The 27,843-nt window shown below is 38.2% G+C and overlaps 1 protein-coding gene across 4 annotated transcripts in view; it reads right to left on the reverse strand.

The window, feature by feature from the left end:
• Nucleotides 1-27,843, reverse strand: part of NTNG1 (netrin G1) — a 329,267-nt gene that overhangs the window by 68,996 nt on the left and 232,428 nt on the right. For all 4 annotated transcript variants that reach the window (XM_004420755.3, XM_014780097.2, XM_014780099.2 and 1 more), the window contains exons 4-5: nt 24,247-24,419; nt 12,499-12,525 (exon numbers count right to left, since the gene is read on the reverse strand). In XM_004420755.3, the coding sequence (XP_004420812.1) occupies nt 12,499-12,525; nt 24,247-24,419 (200 nt within the window). The remainder of the gene's footprint in view (nt 1-12,498; nt 12,526-24,246; nt 24,420-27,843) is intronic.

The following is a 27,843-nucleotide window of genomic DNA, read 5'->3' on the forward strand; positions in this document are numbered from 1 at the left end:
CACATTCTAAAAAAGTACAACTGGCATTAACTAAAGATATTTCTGAAAGTTTAGTCCTGTGACACTCACAGAAAACATAGCAAAATAATTAAATGGGTCTGTTTCAGGTTCTGAACAATGCATAATCTTGTTCATCTCAAAACTCACTGTGGAGAAGTGTTAAGTCTTAGATCCTGTCTTGTATAATTTGTTGAGCTATGAAATTCAATGGGAAAGACTGAGTGACATTTCACTGAAGATGCTCTCCTTGAACTTGCCAAGGAATAAAGCCACTAAACCTCTCCCGAATCCTCATAGAATTATACTAATAGAGGGGAGCTTGATCTGTATTTCTTCTTCCACATATGTATGCAGAAAATTGAAAAAATTCATTTGGAGCAGATGATTAAGATAATTCTATTTGCTAGTAATATATGTATCTAGGACAGTCTTGATTTCATCACTCTGATCAAGGACTCAAAATGCAGCCCTTCCAATTTGACTCCTCAACAAATTGCTAATATATTTTGTTTTGCTTAGCAGCTATTTCCTGGTTCCTCTTTTTGCTCGTTTCCTTCTCCATCTGTATTCATTAGTTTCAAAGGAACATCCTGTATGTAACGAAGCAAGGTAGAAGCCAAAGATGTTCCTTTCTTTTTTTTGAGAAGGAAGAAGGCAAAAGAATTTTCTATTAAAATAAACTCCTATTTACACATGTCTATGTATATCTATAGGCTAGATGTTAATGTGAATTTGACATTACACTGCATGTTATGAATTTTATTGCTCAGTCTTTAAAAGTTCTATTTCTTTCTGTGTAATCACGCTGCTGTCTGTCAGTCTGTCTCTTTTAGTTATTTATTTATTTTTGATGTTAGAAGTCAGGAAATACTGCTCCAAGGACAGACAGAAAACAGGTTGCTCTTAATGTTGGTAGAAATGATTACTAATTCATAAAGGATTAAAAAAGGGAAAGCCCCAACAGAGAAAATATATTGTGATGTGGAAGAGAGTGAAAGAGGGAGAGAGATCCAAATTTCTGCCAGTCGATATGGAGCCACAGTGAAAGAAAACAGATCTCTTGGGGGTTGCAATACTGCCTTTAGGTATTCTTCTTGACCCTCAACACAACTGACATACCAGTCAATTTACTCAAAAGGGAGATGGCAGAAGGACACCTGTGTCACCCACAAGCATTTAAGACTCATATATACTCCACACTGTGATGGCAACAGAACTCTAGGCTTCTCTTGGGACTGATTGACATTCAAAGTAAATTTGATAAAGTGCTTCTGACTTCCATGCCATCTAATTTTTGCCTACATCTTTCACTATAATATTTCTGGGATAGTTTTCATATTAGAAAAAATATTCAAATTATGATTCTTTCAAAGACATGGCATTCATGATAATGCTCTTACTTAGTGTTAAGAAATAACATATGGGATTTTCCCCCTAACCACGTGGGATTTTTTATCAGTAGGAATTTTCCACGTTCCTACCTTGTTTTGGTTTAGAAACCTCAAGGGAAGAAATATTCGGCCATATCCTATTAAACTTTGGAGGATCTGCATGCATCGGGAAAAATCAGGGTTTGTTATTTTCAGCTATAATGTCATTTGGTCTAAACAGAAAATTATATGGACAAAGACACAAACCACACATCTGCTCTGTACCTTGGCTATGATGCACTTAACAAAACATGACTCCCGCACCAAACAGGAGCAAGCAATTGATGATTCCCAAAACATTGAATGGACATTAAATATATAGCCTCTTCCCTAACAAAGCTGTACACATTTACTTTTGCAATAAAGTAGAGTGTTCTTACAAATAACCAAATAAGGACTTCAGCAGTTCAAACCATTATATAAAGCTGGTGCCTGAAACTAGAAGATAACACGAAAGAAATAATTTCTCACTTGAGGATTCCATTCTCTGCAATTTATATTTACAGATATGAACTGGTTGCATTAGTCTTTTGTGAGAGATTCTTTGGGGTATGTTTTAAGTGTGAGCCATTATCTCTGCAAAGAAGTGGATTTATTTCCTGTTTTTATTTATGCAATTTCTCAGAGAAAGAAAGAGAGGGATTACTGGTGATTCTGGCTTAAGGAGAATAGTTTCAGATGCTTCTGCTCATATCTAAGGTTTGTATGTATGGGTATGTGCATGTTTTCATGATGTTTTTACCTCAAAATATGTTTCTAGAGTTATTAGTTCCAATCCAGAAATAATTATAAGCATGGTTAATTTAAGAATTGATGTTATTTCCTTCTTAGATTCACCAGTATAAAAAAATGACTCTGGAAAAGCAAGAGGAAGGCACATTTAGGACTGGATGCTTTAAAACTATTTTTGCTAAGGTGCACAGGCCATAACAGCCAAAGTAGTCATTTCATGACTCAATCTACCCCCACTGAGATCAGCTCAAAACCACATCTCCTGTGTGGTCCTTTGGGACCACCGAAGCCTGCAAGGAGGTCTAGCCTCCTGTAGCATGTTACTCTCCCTGCTCCTGATTTCTCATTGATACGTAGATAGGGGTAAGTTTTAATATTGCTAGTTTAAATTTCATAGGTCTATTTCTCGTCTGTGTAATTAGATTGGATCTCTTTGAGGAGGGGCAAAGCCTTCCAGAAGGCCTCAGTAAATATCTAATAATTGAGTAATTGATATCAAGTGGCTAGGCTAGTGTAAACAGGTATTATCAGATTGTTTTCTCCATAATTAGATTATAGTGAATAACATTCTTGCGAGACATGGAACTTTCACTAGATTTTGGTTTTTTAATATTTGTTAGAAAAGTTGATCCACTGTTTCTGTGTGTATACACACAAAAGCAGAGTAAATCTTATTGATTTGCTATATCTGTTAAAATTTGTGAATGAAAAAAGAATGTGATGATTTTCCACATCTGTATCCAAATGTTACTAAATAAATATTTATTTGGTAACATGCAGGCAAAGTATGCGAGTTATTGACTGAACATTGCTTTTCACTTGAGCATCTTGGTAATGAGTAGATATTGAATTGACAGAATAAACCTACTTGAACTGTGATAATCACTTTTGAAAAACTATAAATTTTCATTTTAAGGGAAATAATATCATTTCCAGAAATTGTTTACTTAGAAAAATTTCATACTATTGTTATTGTTTTATATGGAAAATATATTTATTTTTTTTTTTTTAAAGATTTTATTTATTTATTTTTCCCCCAAGGCCCCAGTAGATAGTTGTATGTCATAGTTGCACATCCATTCTAGTTGCTGTATGTGGGACGCGGCCTCAGCATGGCCGGAGAAGCGGTGTGTCGGTGCTCGCCCGGGATCCGAACCCGGGCCGCCAGCAGCGGAGCGTGCGCACTTAACCGCTAAGCCACGGGGCCGGCCCTGGAAAATATATTTATATTATTAGCATCAAATTAAGAAAATTTTAGTTTGTTGAAATGGTTCTGTCCATTTTTTTCCTGTAGGAGAAGCAAATACAGGTCAGAAGTGGAGGTGATATTTGTAAATTTAATGTTAATTATGCAGTGACTTGTTTATCTTGATGAAATAAAAGTAATAATATGGTTATTTTGTTAATAAGCTTTGCCAAGAAATTTAAGTAAGGACAAATTTTCTTTCTTTTTCTTTTTTTGTGAGGAAGATTGGCTCTGAGCTAACATCTATTGCCAATCCTCCTCTTTTTGGTGAGGAAGATTAGCCCTGAGCTAACATTTGTGCCCATCTTCCTCTATTTTGTATATGTGACACTGCCACACATGGCTTGATGAGCAGTGTGTAGGTCCACACCTGGGAATTGAATCTGTGATCCCTGGGCCACCAAAGCAGAGCACATGAACTTAAATTAACTGCTATGGCACTGGGCCAGCCCCCAAAATTTTATACTAAATGTGGAAGTGAGTTTTGAAAATTAACTTCATAAATTAAACTTTATTTCATATTCCAATATATTAAATACTTGTTAATGCATATATTTTAGTATATTCTTCTCTCAGTGTTTTATGATTTTTCCCCAGGATGCTGAGGTTCCATTTTAAGGATCTTCTTATATGTATAAAAAATTAATGTAGGTCATTCTACTTTTGCATTGTTAACTACTTGACTTGTGTGGAATTACCAAGATAGACACCTCAGTCACAATCTGATCCCTACCTAGAATATAATTTTCTTCTGTATTGTGTACTTAAGATAGTTTTCTGGATGAGGGGGGAGGGTAGCCCTTGTATTTGCCTGGGAATATAATTAGACATTTTTTTCCAAATAATTTTCATTATGTGGGATTCCTAACCTTCCTGAACAATTAAAACTCAGAACCACCAGCAGTCATCTTGAAGAAATCCTAGTCTAATCTAGACATATCTCCAGTGGGATGAAATTTTATGTACTATGTCTTTTCCTTGGGAGGAAAAATGTCCTACAAAAAAAGATATTGAAATTTATGGACCCTAAATTACTATAGCATGTGTCTGTGCATACATGTTTTAATATTTGGCCATCATGAGATTTTTAATTTAATATCTCATCTTAATTATTTAAAAATTTATTATTTTTTTAATTAGAAGGCCGAGTAAGAAAACAACTTAAAATTAGCCAGTAACTCTCTAGTTACTCTAAGATCCTGGCACATATAAATAGTCAATCAATATTAATAACTAATGTTTAATTCCCAGAAGTAAATTAGGCACACTGGAGGCTACATTAATGGTATAATTGAGACAAAGTCTATGTAATCATATCCAATTCTAATGAAAGTCTTTGTATAACATGAAGCCTCTGAGAATTTTTAGCCAGTTGGTCACTTGTTTTGAGTGGTTAGAGATTGCAAATAGAAAAATAAATTATCATACATCAAAAGATTTTGTATTGTCTCTTTGGGTGAACTTTTGCAGAATTTATTAATTTTGTTCTTTCATGAATTAACCAAGGAATATCTTTGGGTCAATATGAAGGTCTCAGAGTGATAATTTGCTGCAAGGCAAAGGGCACTGGGAGTCAGAAGATAAGGCTTCTGGTCCCAGTACTACTGAAGGGCTGTTTGGCTGTTAATTTCTTTGGACTTTGGTTTGCTTATCTGTAAGATAAAGGTGCCGGACTAAAAGATCTCTAAGATTTCTGTCAGGTGTTATGTTCCATCTCTCCAGTGGTTCTCTTATGGCCTAGCAGGGTCATACCAAAGTTCACGGAAAGATGAGGACTTTTGGGATGAGGGACATGCTCTTTGAAAAATCTAGGGGATTAAGAGTTCCTTGTGTGAAGGGAAAATTATGGCTGCATGATTTGATTGTGGACCTTTCGACTGTCACAGTGAAACCCAAACTGGAGTTGAGAAACTATTATTGGGGTGAGGGGAGGGGTCATCATATATGTCCAATGGGATTGCAGATGGCCAATCATTCAAGAACAGCCCTTTATGGAAGTCCCTTCTTCTTAAGGATCTTGGCCCCATACACCTGGGAAAATGGGCTGAACTCATCTTGATGATTTCTTAGACTGGACTCCAAAGACTTGGGCTCTGGAGTATGGAGACTGCAATCACATATTCCACAACTGTCTCCTTTAAAAAGAATCACAATATCTGAAATGCCCATCAGATGCTATTACTCTACTGTCATTGTTGAATTTTCAAATTACATCTATGGGAAGCCTATAAAATATCTATTTAGGGGAACTTTATTTAACATCTGATGCATGTAAATAGAACCTGAGCTGGATTTGAATCCCAATTCTATCACATTGACAGGTTCCTCAACTTCTCTGTGTCTAAGCTTTCTCATCCGTAAAATGGGAATGATGACACTACCTGCTGGTTGTTGTCAAGATTAAATGAGTTAATATTTGCTTGTCATTGTAATGAGCATTCAGTATATGTTAGCTTTTATTATTCTATTTGTGGTTGCTGTTGTAATAAAAATCAGATTACTGCAGTATAAATAGCTCTTACTGAACTGAAGTAGAGAAAATAATGTGCTCCCCCTATTTTTTGCAATCTTAATTTTTCCCAAAGTGAGTGATTGTGATATGTAAAAAAGCTCACTTAAAATATAGCTTACTTTAGGGAATAAATCCCTACATCAATTAATACTGTTGTTCAGAAAGTGATAGAAATTATTTTGAAATACTGTGGGAAAGATTTGATTTTTAACATCTAAAGATGTTAATTTCCAGGTTTTTTTCAGATTAGAAGCATATTAGTTTAGACTATGAATCAAATTAGTATCTAATCTGAAATTGGTTTTCATTAAGAAAAGAACTCAGAAAACTGTTACGTGACAACTGGTTGTGGCACTTGAAATTCATTTTCATAAATCAGGAAAACTGAGATTCTAGATAGAAAAATGAGGCTTTCAGAGGCAGCTTTTTTCCTCTGTGCCCCAAGGAAAACTCTCTGCACTCTAAGTTGGAAAGAACTATGTTATAATTGCTAAACTTGACCGTCTATTGCTGACACCATAGTATATCTAGTTGAAAAGCAAGCTTGAAACAAAAGGCTAAAAACATTTTATTTGCATTGAGAAAGCTTTAGTGGTAAGGTTGTTTTAGAATATTAAGTTGTCTTCTATCATACATGGCATTCACTTAGCATGAATCATAGGCAGCTTTCAACTCACTTTGTGGACACCCTTTAAAAACAGAGTAACTTGTGACCACACTTTCCCATTTTTTTTCCCTAGAATAGTCTATCATGTAGTATCTCATACTTTAGAAATTTAATTAAATGAGAAGGCGAATTCTAACGTTGTGGCAGAATGTAAAGAGTGCTAGTTTGGAAACTGAACATTGAGCTGGAATCCTGCCTTGACCAATATCCAGATGGCACAGATAATTCACTTAAGCCTTAGTTGCCTTATCAGTAAAATGATGATGTTGGATGAGTGCTTTTTAAAAGTTTCCTAAAAACATTAATTTTTACATAATTTTTTGGTTCTAAAATATGGTGGGTAACAGGGTGACACCATGGATATGAAAAGCCACCACTGGGAGGATGTTAGTGAGCCTTCATTAAACATCCTTCTTCCAGGAGTGTGTGAGGAAAATACCAGGTGGAGACAGTCACAAGGTTCTTTTGGGTTTATACACTTACTGCTGTTGTTCCTCAGAGAATCTGGAAACAACATTATTGATGTCTAGAAAAGAATCTATAGAAAACCCAAAAGCTCTCCAGAAGAAATCCCTAGGGCCTTGGAGGTAACCTTACCATCTTCACAGAGAGCTGCCTACTGTCAGAAATACAGCATCATTCAACTGGTGGGGAAGATACAGTTCAATGTGATAGTGGTAGGTTTGTCCTTCAGATGGCACACAATTTTATTTTTCTATCTCAGTAAAGAAAAAAATTTGGATTTTTACTGTCATAGAATATGTACAAGCATGTTTTACAATTTGCACAGCTAATTTCATACACTGTCCCACATTCTATAATATATTTGACATCTATACATTTCCCCTCTTCCTCAGCATATGGAGGATGTTCGGTGGTAGAGGAAGGGTTTATTTTAATGTAGGGGAGCCTTACAGTCTCCTACCCTATTTCCTCAAACAGGATGCTTGTAACTTCTGTTGACGACACAGTGAGGTACCAGAAAATGAATGTCTGTTTTTCTCTAGGACACTAAAGTTCCCTGCACAGAAATGAGTCATTTCAGGGATCAATAGGTCTAAGGTGCAGTGTAGTGAGTTGGAAAGAGTCTGGGGTAGGAGTCAATAAATCTATAATTTTTATCTCTAACCTCTTCCACTTGGTATAATGTTATGAGGGTTTGCTTCTGGAGTCAGACAGGCCTTCCTGGCAGTATTACACTGGGCAAGTTACTTGGCGACTCTGGGCCTCAGATTCACCATTTGTAGAACAGAATTCTGTAGGCAGGTGGGAATATCTCCGTCCAGTTCTAAGCAGAGACTCTGTCTAACTGTCCCCAGGAAGTGGAGCAGTTAGTTGGTCAGCTCCCTATTGATACCTCAAGAAGCCTTTGATGATACCCACGCTATTAGTGCAGAAGTTCACAGTTACCTGTTTGAAGGTTCATCATCAGACCTTTCAGAGAACATGGCAAATCTTTGTTTAAGCTAAGAATTTCAAGAAACCACCACATAGAGATAACAGCAAGGGTACAGATATCAGCTCACACCTAAAAAGTGGCTTGACAGTCTAAATTCACCTGGGGTTAATACGTGAAAAAAAATCAACTTGCTCAAGGTGGGCAATTGTTGTCAATAAAGATTGCTAAACCTCTAGATTTTTTTTTTTTTTTTAGGTAGGGGATATTCCCCCCCCTTCATTGGAATCTTTGATTTATTCTTCAGGATTAAAGAAGCAGCTATGTCCTAATGTTCATTCAATTTTAGGATAGCCACAAAGGTTTCATGAATGTGAAATGTTAGTTAACACAAATATGAAATGGATCCGTGATGAGGATACTGGGTACATGATATAACAAAGTCCCAAAGGCATTTCACCTGGGACCTAAGCTTTCCTTCTAGAACATCAGCAAACAGTTCAAAATTAATGTAGCACACTATGCAATTTGCCATATAAACACACCAGCCTGATCATTTTTTCCCCTCATTATATAAAACCTAATTAGTTAAAGGGCAATTCAAATGAAACTTTTATTTGGGGGATTTGGAAGTATTAAAGCAATGGGAAAAACAAACAAACACTGAGGCTCTCTGGATAGCATGAACACGATTACTAATAACCCTTGGGTGGGGAAATGATTAACCTTGTTATTTTCCTCACGATCCAGGTTTCTACAGTAAATCTGTACTGAACAAAAATATTTGGATGCTGTATGGAAAACAACTTTTACAAGGTCTCCGACTGGCGTCAAATGTTTTCAAGTATGAAAACATCTCTGGGCTTTCTCAACAGGCTGATGGATCCCTGCAGGTAGCACTTCCTTTGTTTAATAGTCCTGCCAATTAAATCAAATTAGAGATGAATTTTTAACTCTGTGATGAAGGCAGTGCTCATTAGAAGAGAACACAGGAAAATAGAATATTTCCCTTAAGTGAACTATTGTTTCAAATTGAATTAAGTTGGAGAGGAGGGACAGCCACACAGCTCCATCAATCTTCTATGCTTTATATACCATCATGTCAGTTAGCTCAAAGTATTTAAGGAAATAATATAGAGTTGAGTCCACAAAATGTTTACATCTCTCTTTTCTTTTGTTGCTATTCTAAGAAACGTTTCTATTTATTTAAACTTTTCAAGTTTTTTGAAATGGACTTTCTTGATGCGATCTTTCCTTTCAGTGGATGGTCTACCTTTAACCTCTGGCTCATCTGTCATCTGCTTTTTTAAGTGAAAATCACCCACACGAAGCTATTTGCGCATTAGGCTAATTCTTGCTGTTCTAAATATATTCTTTATAATATACTGTTTAACATAATTAGTGAAATCATTTGCTTTTCAGGACTAAGGATTAGATAATATATGTTAGAAGGTAATGATTAGTTTATTGCTGTAACAAAAACACCCACATCAAACCAACTACTAATTTGAATCCTCAGCATCAACAAATGTTCACTTGGATAAAATTGTGTTTACTTGTAATACATTTTATTTAAAAAAATGAAACCTGAATGAATTACTACCTCATCAGGTAAAGTAAAAACAGAGATCATAAGGCTCAAGTGGCTACAGATCTATTTTGGGATTCATTAATTGCTGACAATATCACCAGTATTTTTCAGCCATGGCCAAAGCACATCAAAATGACCGAGTTTTAAATCAAGTACCTTTGGGATGATTGGGAAACCTATTTGCTAATAGATAGACAACAGCAGGTACAAATAACCGTAATGGGAAATTTGTTTCAAAAACATTTTTAGCAGATGATCGGAAAGGATGATCACTCTGTCCATGCATTTGAACTTTAATCAGGCATTGACAGTTTGAGATTTATACTGAAATCTATTAGGGCCCCAAAATCTTTAGTCATGGTGTATATAGCGTATGTATGTGAACTTATGGTTACATACATCAATAATTTACATCGATAATATACATCATTCATTTTCCTTAAGATATGCTTTGATGATGGGAGTCTCATGGGTGTTACATCTGTTATAATGGCATCTTCCTATATACTTGGTGGAACTACATTCGTTGATTCCTTCTTTGGGATAAAAGGAACAGTCCTGGCAAACACTTAAATTTAGTTAAAAATCCAAGCAGCTCCCTCTTCTCTGGCTTGTGCCTTGGAAACCCAATTCCTGTGCCCTCTAGAATAGGCAGTGAGTCACATATGTGTGAATTCTTGCCCTTTGGAGAGGAAAGGAATCCACCAGTGCACACAATGAGCACCTTATGAGCCCATAAAGAAGGAACGTGTGAGTGCCATGAAAGCAACCTAGAAGATACAACCATGTATGATGGTTTTATCCTAAGTCTCTTGACCTTAAAGCCAGGCAATAGGCAAGCTAGTCATGTGTGATGTTGGATGTCCCCTGGAAGCTCTTACATCATCCCGTTTGCTGGAGAAATCTGAGGAAACACCCCCTGCACTCCAAGCAGAACAGCCAGAGGTGTAATGAAGGCAAGGTGTAAACTATCACTTTATTTGTTAGAGGGTCTGCTTAGGTTATTGGTATTAGGAGCTAAATTTTCCTAGGTTTCTGATAATAAAGGTTAGTACATTTTCCAAAGGCACAACAAAGCATCCTTTCAGGTCACCACTGATTTCAAAAGAAAACAAAGCAAAACAAAACTGGAATTTCCCGATTCAGTGTGTAAAAGGTCGACATCTGCTGATGCTCAGAGATGCGGCATGTGGTGGAGACGGCCGGATGGGATGTCGGGTGGGCAGTACAGTCAGAGTCCATGCAACACACGACTGACACTCCGAACAGGAACGCAACCCAGCGCCAAAGAACTACTTTCCGTCCATCCATTTCTGAGACTTTTGACAGGCCAGATCGCCATAGCAGCCTCAATAATCTGTCTCAGCTCGCTGCCATTTGGTTCCGTTTTGCTCTAAAATGCATGTGCAAATATGATTGTCAAGGCCTGGAAGGAGCACATTGTGGGTTATATATACAGTTAGGCAAATGCCCACGGAGATACTAAAGCAGAAAAATTAGACTATTATTGCTGAAGGTTTTCACTTGCAATTTCATAGCACTGATGCCTTTTCAACAAGATCACAAAGAGGATGCTGTAGCATCAGGCTGGTATCTAAATGGATGTGAACACTACTTCTACTTACAAAGCGGCCGATTTTCATGGCATTTAACATGTCTAGTGCTTAACAAATCCGTGTTCAGGCCGATTCACAAGCTTAAGTAAACTGGGTTGATTTATAAATTGGAAGACCTGACTGTGCATTTATAAGAAGCAAGCAGTTGTTTTATCCAAATTATCAGAGTATTGCTTTTTAGATGGATGTTGGTATTGCAATGCTTCAGCTGCTGCTGTTTATACTGCAATGGCTCTGCGTGGCGCATCACCTATGGCGAAGCCTCTGAGGCCTGAGACCACAGTGAAAATTCTTCTCTTTGCTTACAGTGCATAATCTCGGCTTCCTCAGTACTTTATTTTGAATCAGTTATACAGCAGTTGTTCAAAGGTTTTAGCCATCGGAGAAAAAGGGTGCAATATATAAAAAATATGTGAGATTCTGCTCTTAAAAGTTATGGAGCATTTCCTTAATGAGGATTTCAGGCTTCCCGTTGGAGTGCCATTGTTTTATACGTAAAGAGGGAGCTACAGTCTGGTTCTCCCATGATAGCTAGGAGAATGCTCTTTGCAGAAGTCCTGGAGAAGTGTTCCACAGAGGGCTGAAAAGGGATTTCTTTTCCAATTGCTTATATTTCCACTAAAAGATTTCTTGCAGGGATTTCTAGTGGCCCTACTCCTAAATTCTGCATGTATTTTTTATGCCCCTTCCCTTTCAAACTTAAAACTAAGTAGTCAGGAAAACATGGATCACTGTATTATAGGAGGGAGAAATGAACATATTGATTATTTTTTTCCTTCATTCCTCTGGAAAGATGAATGATCACAAACCTGTCTCTTTCAGGCCTTCACAAAGACTAAAGTTTAATGCATTAATAAAATTCCCTCTCCCAGGTTTCATGGCGTTTTCCTTGGGTTCTAATGAATATGCCTAAAGCATTCATTGGCATTCCTTCTCCGTTTTTCTAAATTATGGTAGAAATCCATATCGTCCTAGGGAGAGAGTTCAATTTGTTTGTTGGTTACTAAGTATGCGTAAACAGGACAGTTTATATTTTTGCTAAATGAGCTATGGTTACCTGAGTAATTGTACCTCTGTAAAGGTAGCCTTCATTGACCAAAAGCACACAGGAAAGCTGCGGCATTGCCACATCCACAGAGGAGTTATACACAGATAACTATTTTATCTGTGCAGAGAACAAACACAACAATTCAATTCACGAAGAAAATACTCTCTGACATCAGAAATGGACACTGGGAAAACAGATCTGAGGAGCTGAACAACAATGCAAAGCTAGCCTAGACTTAGTTTGGTGATTGTTTTACTTACTACCAATACTGGAAATACTGGGGATACCTGGAGGGAAAGAACACAATAAAAAAGAGCTGTTAGACATTTATCAGTGCACAACATCTTTAACTTAATATAAAAATCCTAATATAAAACTTGATAACAATCAGATCATTAGGAAATAAGCACAGAAAAAAACAAAATATATATCCATCCATCGAAACCACTTTGCTTTCATTTTAGAACTCCTGAATCCATCAGAGTCGGGAAATTAATGCTCAACTTCAACAGCTGGTTCAAAACAGCTTCATGACATCAACCATTCTGTGCTTGCCTATAAGGTTAGTTAACATTTGTAAGTGGTTCAAAATAGATATCATTAGGCTTATGTTCTGGGCACAGAGTACCAAATTTACACTATGTGGACCGTACAAATGTATCCACATATGCAACAGATCTCTTTAAATATGCTGTGAGATGCATGTGTTAGCTGTTGAAAATCATTTGGCACTTTATTTGATTAATTTCACATAACCATCATTTTTATTCCTCTTTTACTTGTCAGATATGTGGATTAAACTCTGTAATAGAAACTTAATTGAGCAGAATAATTCAAGAATACATTAGGTTGTTCACATTAATCATGGACTGCATTGATTTTTTGGCTTCCACTTTAATTTACAAGTTATGCTAAGGTGGTGGAACCATTTCAGAATGCAACTTGACTTGGTATAAATGTGGACATGAATTTAGTCTGTACCCAGATGAAAACTTCTACCCAAGATCAAGGAGCCAAGCTATCTGGGTTTGAAGCTTTGCTGTTACTTTCATGGACAGTGTGACCTTGGGGCAAGTTGCTTATGCTCTCAGTGGCTCAGTTTTCTACCTCTTAGGCTTGTTGCAAGGATTACATAAATTCATATATGTAAAGCACTCAAAGCATTGCTTGGCAGGTAGTATGTGCTATATCTGTCTTTGCTGTGATTACTATTATTGATGTGGTTGGTTCATCAAGCAAGCAACAGCATGATAGACATTGCTAATTAAAAGTCAGAGATTTATATCTACTCCGCTACTCCAGGGGTAGTGGTGTGGGTGAGAGCACAGGATGGGAATCAAACAGAACTGAGTAAGAGTCCTGCTATGCAACTGACTAGTGGGGTAACTTCAGGCAAGTTTCCAGCCTCCTTATGCCTGTTTCGTCATCTGACAAGGGGCTAATAATTTCTACCGCATCGGGCTGCTGTGAGGATCGAATGAGATAATCCATAAAAATGTCTGACACATGGTACATAGACAATAAATGATAGCTGTTAATGAGCTGTACAGACTTATTCTCCACATCTCTGAAGTGCACTAACAGGTGGTAAATGCAGGAATCATTAAACTTCTATTTTAGTATTTATCTTTGAATAACTGCCCTCTGCTTATGTTAACTAATTGTTGTAACTTCCTCAGAGATTTCTAGCTTTGTGTGCTTTAAAACCAAGAGCTATTTTCCCATTTCTTAGTAAGGAGGGAAGAAGGAGGAGTTAAAGCTTTCCATGATTTTTTAAAAACCGCGGAAGGAATGAAATCTTATTTTCAGTTATTAGACACATTCAGAATCTCTTGATTTTAAATGCACAGAGTTTATGTGCTTCAGCTATATCAGTGATCACTGATCAAGCAAAAGTGGAAACCTAAATTTTCATTTCCGTGTTTTAACTCCGCTCTGTGAACTGAATTTCAAGCCGAATGCGATTTCTGCAAAGAACTGCTGATTTCCTGACCCAACACTTCAGAAGACCATCTTTGCCACAGCATGACAGTGACTTGCTACTGAATCTGTATTTTTTTTTTCCTTTGCAAATTCCCTGTTGAGTGAGGTACAATGGCAGCGTCATAATGTTAGTATCAATTGCATGAGCTCCAAATTTCCCCAAGCTTGAAAATCCTGCTCCACTGCAAGGAACTGCTTATCTTTTGTAATTCATCAAAGAGAATAGAAGTTGGGATGGCAAGAAGAGACTTTTCATGTGTTTTCAAACTAACGTGGAGTTAGAGACCCATGCGTAATGCAGGGAGACGTTCTCAGGGTGTCTGGCCAGACACAATGCAGAGCAAGGCAGCAAGACTATTTGATGCGGTGCTTGCTGTAGTCAACTACTTTAGAAAGATGCAGACATGTTTCTATTCCTTTGGGGATGCCAGCGTAGGGGAGAAATGCTCATCGCAGCTATACAAACCTTGCCAAGCAAGACCATTTTGAGATCCTATTTTCCCCGTGAAGATGTTTTCTATTACCTAACATTTGGATGCTTAGAATTCAGGCTATTCCTCATTTTGAGGCTTACAATTTTTTCAGGTGTCGCCGGGTGAGTCACTTTCTATTGCATTGCTGTAAAATGGGAATTTCTTAGAAAAGATTTTTAAACTGCTCATTGGAATAAAGATTTTTGAGGTTGAAAATATCTGAACACCAAGAGATGTCTATTTTCATTTGTCATTTTTTCCCTATTGTTTCTTATTGTAACAGCCAAATATCTTGCTTTTGGTTCTCTACAGACAACTAAAGAATTTAATAAACCCATTATGCCCATTAAAAAGGCTATGAGTAAGTCATAAGAAATCTTTCAAATGCTTAAGGAAATAAGACAGGAAGGCAACAATTCATGTCATGAAAGGTGAGTTTCTTCGTGGTCTGTAAGGGATGAATCTGATTCCAATGAATGTGATTCCATCTTACAGTGATAATGCCCAAAAGCCACAGGAATGAGAGTCAGATTATGTTCAGGAAAACTGCCTGGGCACATGGCAGTTTTTTAACGTTCGCTGTGAAGTGACAACTATTGTGGAAAGAATATTTTTACCCTTAAAATTGAGTGCAGAAGTTATTTCTTCCCTTCCCCTCCACCTCCCTCATGTGAATTAGCCACTCTCTCCTTTGTGATGGCACACGTCTTTGTAAGGCCTCCACGAGCAACTCATCAACTTTTTCTTATGATTGTTTGTGTGTTTGTCTGAGAGTTCTAAGGGGACAAGCACCATGCCTTGTTCCTTCTGTATCTCTAGTATCTGCCCGAGACAATGCCCAATACAGAAGAGTTGCTCAATGTATATTTGAGCAAAACTTTACCACTTGTTTCCAAGAAGGTTTCTATCATAGAGAAAATACCACTTTTGGTGATAATATGATCTTGTCCCCTATGAAATATTCCACTTAGACATTTCTCAGAGTTCAGTATTAATGAATGTTTTTGCTCTCTTTGGACATTTCCTCCATTCTGATAGCAAGAGCTATAGGATGGACAGATGCCCCTCATCATTGTGCCTTCCAGGAAACTCAGAGGCTCAGCGCTCAACTTGATGCTCAACTGGGTAAACATTTGATGTTCAGCTTATTTTTTTTTTCTATCCTTTTTCTCGCATCTTCCTTTTAAATTCCTATTTGGATACTCTTACTTGCATTTGTCTTTTTTCCTAAGCCACCCAGGGGCAAATACAGATTTTGTGGGGCCTAAAGCATGTACAAATCTGAGCGCTTTCTTTAAGCAAAAGAATATTAACATTAAACTATGAATAGATATGAAATTTAATTCTTTTTTTTTTTTTAGAAAGAGTCTAGTGAGGGACTCTGAAATTTAAGCTTCATTAGCTTAAATCCACCTTTGAAACAACCTCAAAAATACTTGGGAAAGATAAATAGATGATAGGTAGATAGAAAGGAAGGAAGAAAAGGAAGGAAGATAACCAGATAGCTAATTCAGAAACAGTGATAAAAAGTTAAGAGCTGAAACGGAGTTAAGAAATAATCTTAGTCAGCCCTTTCATTTTACAGAAGAGGAAACTGAAGGCACAAAGAGAAGCAGTTGCCTTGTCCAAGTCGACCTCTTCTTAGCGTGTAATTCCTAACCCCTGTCTACCAAGACCTTGTTAAACTTGCACTGAGGAAATGAAGCACAGGCACGCATGAGTTTTAAGGGAAGGTTCCACAGTACCTGATATATGATTTTAGTGCTATTGCTTCTTCTAGAATAGAAATGCTGTTTCAGTCAGAGATACACATACACGTTGAGTAAGCCCAAGGGCTCCCTGTGCCAGAAGGATGAGAAGGGGTTCAGCTTGTAGCCACTTATGCAGTTACTCCCTCCTCAACCAGCCCTCCCCACTCCCATATTTATTTTAATGTTTGTTTTAAAGGAATTCTGCTGCAATTAGGGGGATGAGAACCTAGTAGAATTATATAATGTGTTATTTTTTTCTTCTTCTTCTCCTTTTTTTTTCAATTTTACTAAACCTTCCACCAAGAAATGGCCACAGGGGACATAGTTAGGCTCCAGGAAGTCAACATGATAGAGATCTCAAAAATAAACACCCTGATCTTCCAAAGCAGATTAATGCAGTGCTAAAAGCCATAATTCCTCTTGAGAATCAATGGAAAGTTCAGCAGCTTTTCATGAAGAGGGAAGCAGAAGAGACAAGGATTTGGAATGCTTCAAATTGAGAGGAAGTTTTACCACTATTGTGAAAGATGGTTGGAAAAAAGCCCATCAAGTAGGTGACTAGTTCTTCTAGTCAGGCTGCAGCCATTGGGAGGTCTGACTCCCAAAAGCCCAGTTGAAGAAGAGGTAGGTGATGAGCAAGAAAACTTTCTGCAGCCTCATTTGTATCCCAGAAGAATTACTTCTCAACGTCCTTCCAGCCCTGGTCCCTGGTTCAAACTGCTGTTGATAGGAAGTACAGTGAGTTGTCTCCCAGGGACTCGAAAGTGAAGGAAATAAGATTACCTTCACAGAATTATACCGTGAAGTCATCATATAAACGATCCAAGCAGAGATAACTAAAGTCATCTATAGCAACAGAACAGCTCTGGGACCTCCGTGTACGTGGCAGAGTTGACAGAGGCGACATTAACCTGACTTAGCGTATTTACATATCTGAAGAATGGAAGAACGGCAAATTGGAAGGTAGAAGCCTAGAAAGAGGAGCATCCTGAGGCCTGTGGTGGCAGTGCTGTCCCAGCATTGTCAGGAAGAGGGAGAGGTAACCTGTAAGCTTTCAGATCTTCAGTGTTCTGGTGGCATTAGGGAGGCTGACCTTGCGGCAGGATGGATGTGTCAGGATGTTTCAGCCTGATGTTATTAGCATTCGAGTCATTTAAATTTCCTGATCCCATGCTCACCAAGCAACCTTCTGATTATTATCTGGCTCTGCAAGGAGACTTAATTACAGCGGAGAGAACACACTGGTCATAAGGACTTGAATATTCTGAATACTGTAACAGTTATGTCATATTGTGGATGAATAAACTGGCATTTGGTCACAATTTATCCCTCCATATAGTTACTGCCGCCAACGGGAGAATTTGCTGATCAGGCTAGGATGGGTCCACGTGCTAGATCTCAGTGAAATTATGATGAAAATAGCAGCTAACTTCGCTGTGTGCTCACTACGCGCCTGCCACTGTTCTAAATGCCTTACCTGTATTAATCCATTTATTATTTTATTTTTCTTGGTGAGGAAGATTAGCCCTGAGCTAACGTCTGTTGCCAATCCTCCTTTTTTTTGCTGATGAAGATTGGCCCTGGGCTAACATCCGTGCCCATCTTCCTCTACTCTATATGGGACACCACCACAGCATGACTTGATGAGATGTGCATAGGTCCACGCCAGGGATCCGAAACTGTGAACACCAGGCCACAGAAGGGGAGCATGCGAACTTAACTGCTACACCACCCGGCCGGCCCCTCCATTTAATTTTTGTGACAATCGTATGAGGTCAATACTTAGGATGAGTTTACCAATGAGGGAAACTCAAACACAAAGAGCTTGCCCAAGATCATCTCAGTCAGTTGGGAAGAAAACTGAGATTTGAACCCAGAAGTCCAGGTTCCAGAGCTTGGGCCTATAACAACCATTCTACACTATCTTTCCATTTTTTGCAGGCCCCAATCTCTTATCTCCAATCCTCAAGTGAAAAAAACTCTGAAAACTGAAAGTTTCTTTTTTTTCCCAAAATTTACCTGCACCACAACCCAATGTGATTTGAACTAATTTGGTGGTAAAACCTGACTTGGAAGGAATATGAGGTATTCCCTTATCCATCTGGTGAGAATAATCACAGGTTTGCTACAAAAATATTAAAATGTCTAAGTGGTGCTACCTGATATTCTGCTGTGGGTATTGTTGTAATACAATGTATGTACACTGTATTACCTTTTAAAATCCTAAAAATTTTGAATTCCAAATCATATCTGGTCCCATGAGCTTCAGACAAGAAACTGTGGACTGGTGGTTGTACATGAATAACTTGGTATTCTGGTTTTATATATTGGGCCTACAGCTTGGTTCATATACATGAGGCCCTGAAAGGAAGGTGCCTTCTCATTACGCTGATAGAATCAGGGTTCTGAGCTTGAAAGGCTAGTGGTCAGAGGCTGATGGTGGTCAAGTCACTGAGGCCATGCATGCCACTTGGGGAGGCTTGTGAAAACCAGCCAGCCATTGTGCCATCTCTAGATGACTGGATGCGCCATGAGCACCCATGAAAAAAGAAGTGAGTCTTTTTCATGTCATATTTCCTCCAAGATCTCAGCTGGTCTCTTCCTGTAGGAGACTGAAGACTCTTGAGTTAGAGCTGCTGTGCTGTGAAGGCCATATGTCCCAAGAGACATGGGAAGATCGAGCTGAGGTGAATGCACTTACAGGCACACTACAGGACTATGTAGGTTTACTTATTCATTCACCAAATAACTAATTCCACAAATATTTATAAAGGCCAAGAATAAAATATGGTCTCATTCTTAAATTGCTAAGAATTGCTTAAATTGTAGCTCCTGAAGTCAGCTATACTTGAGTTTACATCGTGCTCTGTCACGCATTTGGGACCTTAGGACAACTTACTTATTAATCTGTATGTGCCTGTGTTTCCTTATCTGTAAAATGGGCATAAAAATAGTACACATCCCACAGGGATAATGTGAGGATTTAAAGCAATAGAGCACATAAAGTACTTCACACAGTATAAAAGCCTATGGTTAGCTTAATAAATAGTAGCTATCATTATTATCATTATTATTACAATTTTGGTTGCAGATAGTCAACCAATTGTAAGTCTACACACATTATCAAGAATCTAGAGAGAAAGGAGCAATTGATTTTGCATGGGAGAGTCTAGCTAGACTGCACTGAGGAGTCGGCATTGAAGAGCAGTCTTGAAAAATGAACAGAATTTCAATTGAGAGTGAAGAGAAAGGTGATTTTGGGGAAAGGAATAAATTCAGTATCTAGCATGTTGACTTTGAGATCTCTACAGTCAGCTGGAAAAAGCAGTCTGGATTTATCAGAAAGATTCAGGCTCGAGTTGGTTGATTACTATTAAACCGATAATACTAAGAACTAAAACCACAGGAATAAATTGGAAGACAAAGGGAAAAACTGTAGACTGAGAAAAGGCAGAGGTGGGGAGCATAAAAATTTAAAGCAAGGGCAGAAGGGGAATCTTGGAAGGCAAAGAAATAACAGAAGAGATCTAGGGAGACATGTAGGAGAGAGCAGGTTTAGAGAAGACTGACTTATTCAAACAGGTGTCAAAATGGAGCCTAAACCCCATTGGAGGACAGAGGAAGTCACTGAACTTTAACCTGAGAAGCTACATGCGCAACGTGCAGTCCTTGGACTCAAGATACACCTGGGCTCAAATCCTCCTTCTTACCCTTTCTAGCTGTGTAAACCTTAAGATACTTTCCATCAGTAGTCATCGTATTCCACATTGGTAAAATAAAAATAGTAGCCTCTACCTTATAAGATTGTTGTGAGTTAAGAATGAGCTAATGCATGTAAAGCACTTAGGAAATTGCTGGATAATGAAAAACATGTGTACACCTGGGAAAATATAAATTGGTCAATGCAAATTTAATACGAGAGAAAATAATAGAACAATCATCAAATTACTTTCCATCACTAAGAGGAGTCCTACATAGTATGTAACAATTCAAGTTGGATTTCTGGACAAACAAATAATGTCAATGTCAGACCAATTTAATTTTCTTTCTTTGAAGACTATTAGACCATGTAGGTAAGAGGAAAGCAAAAGATTGAATACAGCTGAACTAGCTGGGCTTTCTACCTGTCTCCATGACATTTCTGTCACGAGGCTAAAGAAATTGGTTAGAACAGCACGTCCCCAAAAGAGTGTTGTATAGAAAGTTATTAAGTATTCCATGAACAATTAAGTTTGGGAAACACAGGATAAAATAGATTACTTTACTATAGGATTTTCAAATGTTTGTAATAAAGTAATATGAATATCTAAGAGTCAGTATAGTGTACAACATTTTCCAAACTTATTTGGCCAGAGAATTCCTTTAAGGGTCATAGAGCACGGTTTGGGAAGCAGAGGTGTAGAATGATATCATATTATTTTTCCTGGAGTTACAGTTCCTAAAGGTTGATTACTAAGTTTTCAGCATCTATATGTAGAAAAATATCATGTGTTAGTTCACAGGGACCGGAATTTAAAGAGGCGTTACTTAATACACATTTATATGGCTTTAAAGCACCCAAAAAACACACTGAGTCTTGAATAATAAGTATGATGAATAAAAATATCATCATAAGAGTTATTACTTCTGCCTCTGCCAAGTCTATTGTAGTGAAAAGCATAGGGAAATGTGATGTGTCCCACAGATTGGGGTGGCTATTTTAGAGTATTGGGGCTCTGTACTCTTCTCTCCTGGCTCTACATGCTCCATTCAAAAGTGGCCTTGGAGGTGTTCCAGAATTCAGGACTTCCAAAGCCATGTGATTCCCAGCAAGGTCCCAGTTTAGGGTACCTCTGAGTGATGGGTTGAGGTCTTTGAAGGGAGATCTTATAATTTCCTGGTTTAACGAAGGCCTCTTAATTCTTTTGCTAAGAGTGGGCAGGAAGTGACCTTCCTGTTCAAAAATTACCTTGGCTGCTTGAGATTCTGCTAAATCCAGAGATTATTTAGTATGGGTGGCATTTATAGGCCAATGAGAAGTTGATATTGAGGGATCAGAGGTTGCAGCCATTCCTTTTTTACTTCTTAGGTTTTGTGCTCTTGTATTAGGATATGGCATATCCTAAGTGTCCCTCTTAAATAACTGACTTGTAATGCACCAACTAGAGTCATGTATGTGTGTGTGCATGTGTGTAAGAAAAAGCCAATGTAAAATGATAATCATAATAGTGCTAGAAGTCCTGTGCTTGGCTTGAATTTCCACACTAAAAAATCAGAAAAATTCCAGAACAAGCAATCAGGTAAGAGACAGGAAAATTTTATCACATGAAAAATGCAGTTGATGATATTCAGCAGGAGAAGAAAAGAAACTGGGGTCAATATAGATCTTTTACTACTTAAAAAGAAAAAATGGTTGGAAATTAGGAGACACTCAATATTAATGTTAAGAAATACCTTTTATAATAATTAAAATTGTCCAATAATGGACAAATCTGCCTTATGAAAAAAATTCTAAAACTAAAATTATTTTTGAACACTTATTTTGTGACAGGTGTTATGCTAAACACATCATATGCATTAGTTTATTCAATTTTCTCAAAATCCCTATGGGGTAAGAACTGTTACTATCCTCACATTACAGATGGGAAACAGGGTTGGAGAGGTTGGGTTACTTTCTCAAGATCACATAGCTAGTGAATGGATGAACTGGGATTTGATCCTAGAACCTGTGTACTAAACCACTAAATGGCTTCCTTCCATCCTTGGATGTTTTAAAGCACAGTATGGTGTGTCAGAGATTTAGTTTAAGGGGTTCTTTCCATTGCAAGACTGGACCATCGCAGACAATCTCTAAAATCGTTCATCTACTTTCTGCCATACTGAGGACTACAACATTGAATTGAACCTCCTTGGCCAGTGTGTCCATCTGTCACCTTCCTATTTTAACAGAGATGTGGAAAAGTCTAAAAGTCTAGAGAAGGCAGTAAAAACTAAGAGATGGATGCACAATGGAACCTATAAGGAAAATTGAAAGAGGTTGCTTCCTTTGGCCAGGGAGTGATCTGCAATATGCAAAAGGTTGGGGGTATGCAAGTCATTTCCACAGAAAATATAACAAGAAATTCATTTTAGTGAAAAAGCTTGGTTGGCATCAAAAGGTCTTCCCAGTGAAAATGCCTTGAAATAAACAAGACTTTGAAGCATAGTTATGGATAGAATAAGAATAGGGCCATGTTAGAATAGAAGCCAACGCCATCAACAGCAGCTCACCAAGTTGCCTTTCTGGTAGTCTTGACAAGCCCTGAGGATGAGCCAGAATGCCAGTAAGTGTTTGTGAACTTCGTTCTCTTCCATCCTGTCTCATTAAAGAAGCAGCAGATACTGATGTGAAATATTCATCTAGGGACACCTTTAAACTAAATGTGACAACCCTGGTGACAGGGATTCTTAGGTAGCCAGCCACAGGGTATCACAACAAATAACCTCATGAGATTCTTTCTGAATTCATGTGTCTATGACCCTCAACAATTGAAGCAAACCCATAGAGTCTCCATTAATAAAATCGCCTTGAAAAATCAACATTTCTGCTCTACGGTGCTTTAATGTATTAATTTTAGGAGTTAGACTGTCAGTTTTTTCTTTAACACAGAAAGAAACTGAATACGCTTAGAAAGAGGGATTTTTTTTTTTTAACCTTTTGAAGGAATTTTTTTTCCTGCTTCATAGAAATTTTATCATAATTTCATGCCCCTACACTTCATGGCTTGTTACTCTGTCTATTACTCTTACGTTTAACTTGATAAGGTCCTGGTTCCTGTGATATTAGTTTTTAGGTTTTGGTTTCTCACAGCTGCTGCTCTGAAGTGCCTGATAACATTCTTAGCCTTGCACAGAGCCAGTGGCTTTTCAAGTTTTCATTCTCCCACTGCTCACCGTCTTGCTGCTTCTGTCACTTCTCACTTGAATGGGTATATTCTCAGCCTCACCCTTGTTCCACTTTTGAAAGAGGGCAAACCTAGAGATTTTGCAAGTGGCTAATCGGTCCATCCATGGAATCGGGCAGTTTATTCTGGAAGTGATCACTTCTCTCCTTGAGCATGTCAGAGTGTGTTTTCCCATGGAGGTTCAGGGATATCAGTGGGACAAACACAGGGGTGTTAATGGGGCATCTCGCATGGGTCGTAAACACAGATAATGCCTGTGCTCTTTTCATATGCACACAAATATCTCTTTTCTTAATGTGGTACCTGCAGGCCTACAGTCATGCTCGTTATCTAAAGGCCTCGACTGACAGGATCCATGCCAGGCATGACCTCAACTGCTGGTATTTGGAAAAAGCCAATTATTTCACTGGGCAAAGTTAGGGCAGTTAAAGTTGGAGAGGGAAACATCTTCTGGACAAATCATCTCTCAGGTTACCCAGTATGGGAATGGGGTTCTAAATATGTAGAGAATTTCTGGAAGTTGTTTAGGGTTAAAATTAAGTTAGAGTTGGGAGTTTTAAATGCCTTCTATAGGAAATTAATTTGAGGCAGGAAGAAAGGAACCTCCTGTTTCATGCACTTAGAAAAAATTTCTCCTGTGATTTCCATCATTTCCCAACACATCTGATGTGAATGTTGGAAGACTGAATTTAACAGATGATCCAAGTGTTAAAACGTGCTTACAAGTGGTAAGATAGGGACTAAAGCTTTAGCTGCATTTTGAAGAGGAATGGTCATACAACAGGTAAGAGGAGTAAAAGCACAATTGCAAGCGAAATTGAGAGGAACTATCAGCTCATCGTGCACAAAATATGGTGTTACCGAGCAAAGTTACTCACAGGTATTTGCAGTGCCTTTGGGGATGGGGAGATACGAGCCTGGACTCCAAGGTCGGCCCTGATAATTCTTCTTGCATTTCCCACAGTCTGGACCTGTAGTGTTGTGCTCACATTCACAGGTCAATTTGCTGTTGTCATACACACACACAGTGGCATGGAGATTACACTTGCACCTAGGCAGAGAAGAAACAAGAGTTCATTGTAAGTCAAGTTGGTCTCAGCGAGCATTGAGGCTTTACTCATCTATCTCCTAGGGTTGTGGCTCTCACATCCTGCAGTGCTTGAGTGCTACATAGAGGCTCTTGGCAAAGTGTAGATTTGCAGGCCCCTCCCTCAGAACCTTCTCAACAAGTGCTCTTGGGGGGAATACATGGTGGTGGTAGTTACCATGCAGCCGGTCCTCACATCACACTTGGAGGAATCCTAATACCAGTCAGTCAGTTCAGTGCGGGGCCTGAAGCTCCCACGTGATACCTGTGTTCCAAAATCAAGAGTTTCCCAACAGGTATCCAAAATATTGCCACTAGTGAGAAGTTTTTCTGTGATATTATCAGATCTAGGAAAATTTCATCTTGGGTTTCATCTGGGTTTAAATAACAATGTTATCTTCTGTTTTTCCTTGAATCAGAAGGACAATTCTTATTTGTTTAAAAAGAAAGATAACTATTAAGACAATCTGTTATTCAGAGTTATTTTTATAGATCCCAAGAGGTTATAATCAGGTAGGTGTTCTCATTCCAGGCTTTAAAATGACATTCCCTCAGATAGGGAGAGTTTTTCCACCAAGACTCTCCACTCATGGCAAAAAAGATGATCCCAAAGTTGTCTCAAAAATGGGTCAAATGACTCAGATGAAAGATGCTTAGAATCCTAGAAAATAAAAACCTATGGGTGGCAGGAGTTTGAGGTCATTAGCAAAGGCCTTGCCTTTGGTGCCCATGAATAAAGCTGTGATACATGAGAGGCAATAGTGGAATATGCAATTTCCACAAAAATACACTCCTATATCCAAAGTCTTGGATTGCAAAATTGCAAAGACCAACATGATATTTGTTGAAGTAGCAGGTTATAGATTGTAACACCAAGCACGGGCTGCATCCTCTGGAAAAGTAAAATCTAGGTTGAAAGAATGACCATGACCAGGGGTCAGAACAACGTATGTGGGAAGAGATGTGTCCACCCAAAGGAGAGAAACAAGACTCCCAGGCTGGGGAATAAAGGACCAAGATCTGTCCAAGCCTGAACCTGAAAATGTTACGTGTGTGTGTGTGTGTGTGTGTGTGTGTATTTTTAAATGAGCCTGGCCTCTTCCAGGAAGACAAAAATATAGAAAGTCAAGTTTCATAAAGACAAAGAAATACTGTGGTGTTTTACATTTGTTTTCTTTTGTAGCAGAGGTCATGAATTGGAGAAAGTAACAATACTCTTTCTTAGGTAGGAAAATAAGATTCTTTAACAACTGATGTTGGTTTCTATAAAGTCTATAAGGAATATCCAAGTTTCTCTTTTGTGCATCAATGATCTGTTTGGAACCTTGACCCACACTTATGGCAAGGAAGTAAAGGAATGGCTAAGACTATTACTGAGAGCTTCTGGGTTCTCTTCTAACTAAAAGTTGTAGCCCCCAAAGCAATGGACCCACTCAGCCTCCCTCCGTAAGACCAAGCCTCAGCTTCCTCAGGGGTCTACTACAATTTGTAATACTTGTAGCCACACTCTGCCCTCTGTATAGTTATGAATTGTAATAAGCTGGAAAGCTACTATTTAAACAATACCTGTTCAACTTAGACATATAAACACAACCTTTAAAAATCAACATTTGTACAATCTTTTAAAAAGATAAGAGAAAAAATAACTCAGTTAAGTGAAATAGACAGTGTTTAATCATGAACTAGGTCTTGTAACAATCTCCTATATGCAGGGAGTTACTTGTGCTAAGTTACTTATTAAAGGATCTTTTTCTTTCCAACATTAGCACTTTTATTTATGGATGTGTTTATATATATATATACATATATATATAAGATGTTTGAAACCTAAGTGATAGAAGCACCAGCTTATACTGATTTAGCAGCCTTCATCTGGTGTTAAAAATTCCAAATGAGGAAATGAAAAATGTGACCCCAAAGAATATGTTGGTTTCACGTGTGAAGACCAAGAATGCAAGTAGTAATTGTAAATTGGATTATATATCTTGTAACTCTTAATACTTTCATACTTGTAGTTGCGCTCTCAGTTACAGGCAATTTCCATTCTAAAGACTTTATATTCTTTGAGAAAATATTCTTTGAATAACAAAAGGAGATGAAAGAAGAACAGATGAATGTTTAGTCTTACTTTTCTCAGATTTCTTCCAATTTATGGTTCATTCTTACCTATCCAAAAGCTTATTAATCATTCAAGGCTTGATTCAATTCATAACTCTTCCCTGAAATCTATCCTGACCACTGTGGACACCCTGATCTCTACTCTTCTGATTTCCTTAAATGCTTCTGTATGTTTGGTTTGGTTGATTGTTACTTGAGGCTCTTGTGCTTTCAAAATTTTTACTCACTGCACAAATCTCTCCTATCTTAAGAGGGGAAAATATCCACCTTGTACCCTCGCCTTCCAGCTACTTCTTTAACACTCTCCTCTCTTTTCTTGAGTTTCCTACACTTGCCGTCTCCATTTTCTCATCTCCCGCTTATCATTCTTTCCAACTAACCACAGCCTCTCTTGCCAAGATCACCCATGACCTCCTGTTGAAAATCCAATGGATACCTTGCCTTGCCTTATTTGACCCCTGAGGGGATTTGACTCTGTGGACCACTCCCTTTTCCCTAACACGCCCTCCTCCCTGGATTCTCAAGCTCATTTTCAGAACCCCCTTCTTCTGTGTGTTCTCTTCATGTGCTGTTCTTTGGGTTCTGGGCCAGCACAGTGAGCCTAAGTGACTCTTCTTGGGTACTCTGATCCAGGTTGTCCCTTCGGTTTCCTCTGTGGTCCTTAACTGCCTTTGAGTTATAGGCCTCTTAAAGCAAACTTGCATCATTTATTTCCCCAGAAGAAATAAACATATGCAAAATAAGCTCAAATATTTGAAAACATTTTAGGAGATTCAGAGATTCTCTGTTATCCATAGAGATCCATAGTACCCTCTCCCTCCATCATTACCAGGTGAAGATTATCTGATCAACATGATGATAAGTCCTGGATCTGTGTCTCCATCGCGGATCTCTCTCCTGCGAATGTGAAACTCAACATATCCAAAAGTGAATTCTTTGGCTTCTCTCTCCCACCTACTTCTCCCATGTTTTCTGTCTCAGTAAGTTGCATGACCTTCCAGTCAGTCAGTCAAGAATGACTCCTCCCTCTTCCTTTCCTATCACACCTAATTTTTTATTACTCAGTCCCTCACCAAGTTCTGAGATCCCTTGATTACTCTAGTCACTTCCACTTCCCTAGTTGAGATCACCATCATCTTTGGTCTGGTTTATTACAATGGCTTCTAAACAGACCTGACTGCCTCCATTCACAGTCCTCTCTAGCTCCATCTCAATACAATAACCAAAACAATCATTTACACAAATTATTTGGGTGTCCCTGGCTTAGAAC

Source organism: Ceratotherium simum, chromosome 2, assembly GCF_057802395.1.
Source record: "Ceratotherium simum simum isolate JZ-2026a chromosome 2, ASM5780239v1, whole genome shotgun sequence".
NCBI classification, from domain to species: Eukaryota; Metazoa; Chordata; class Mammalia; order Perissodactyla; family Rhinocerotidae; genus Ceratotherium; species Ceratotherium simum.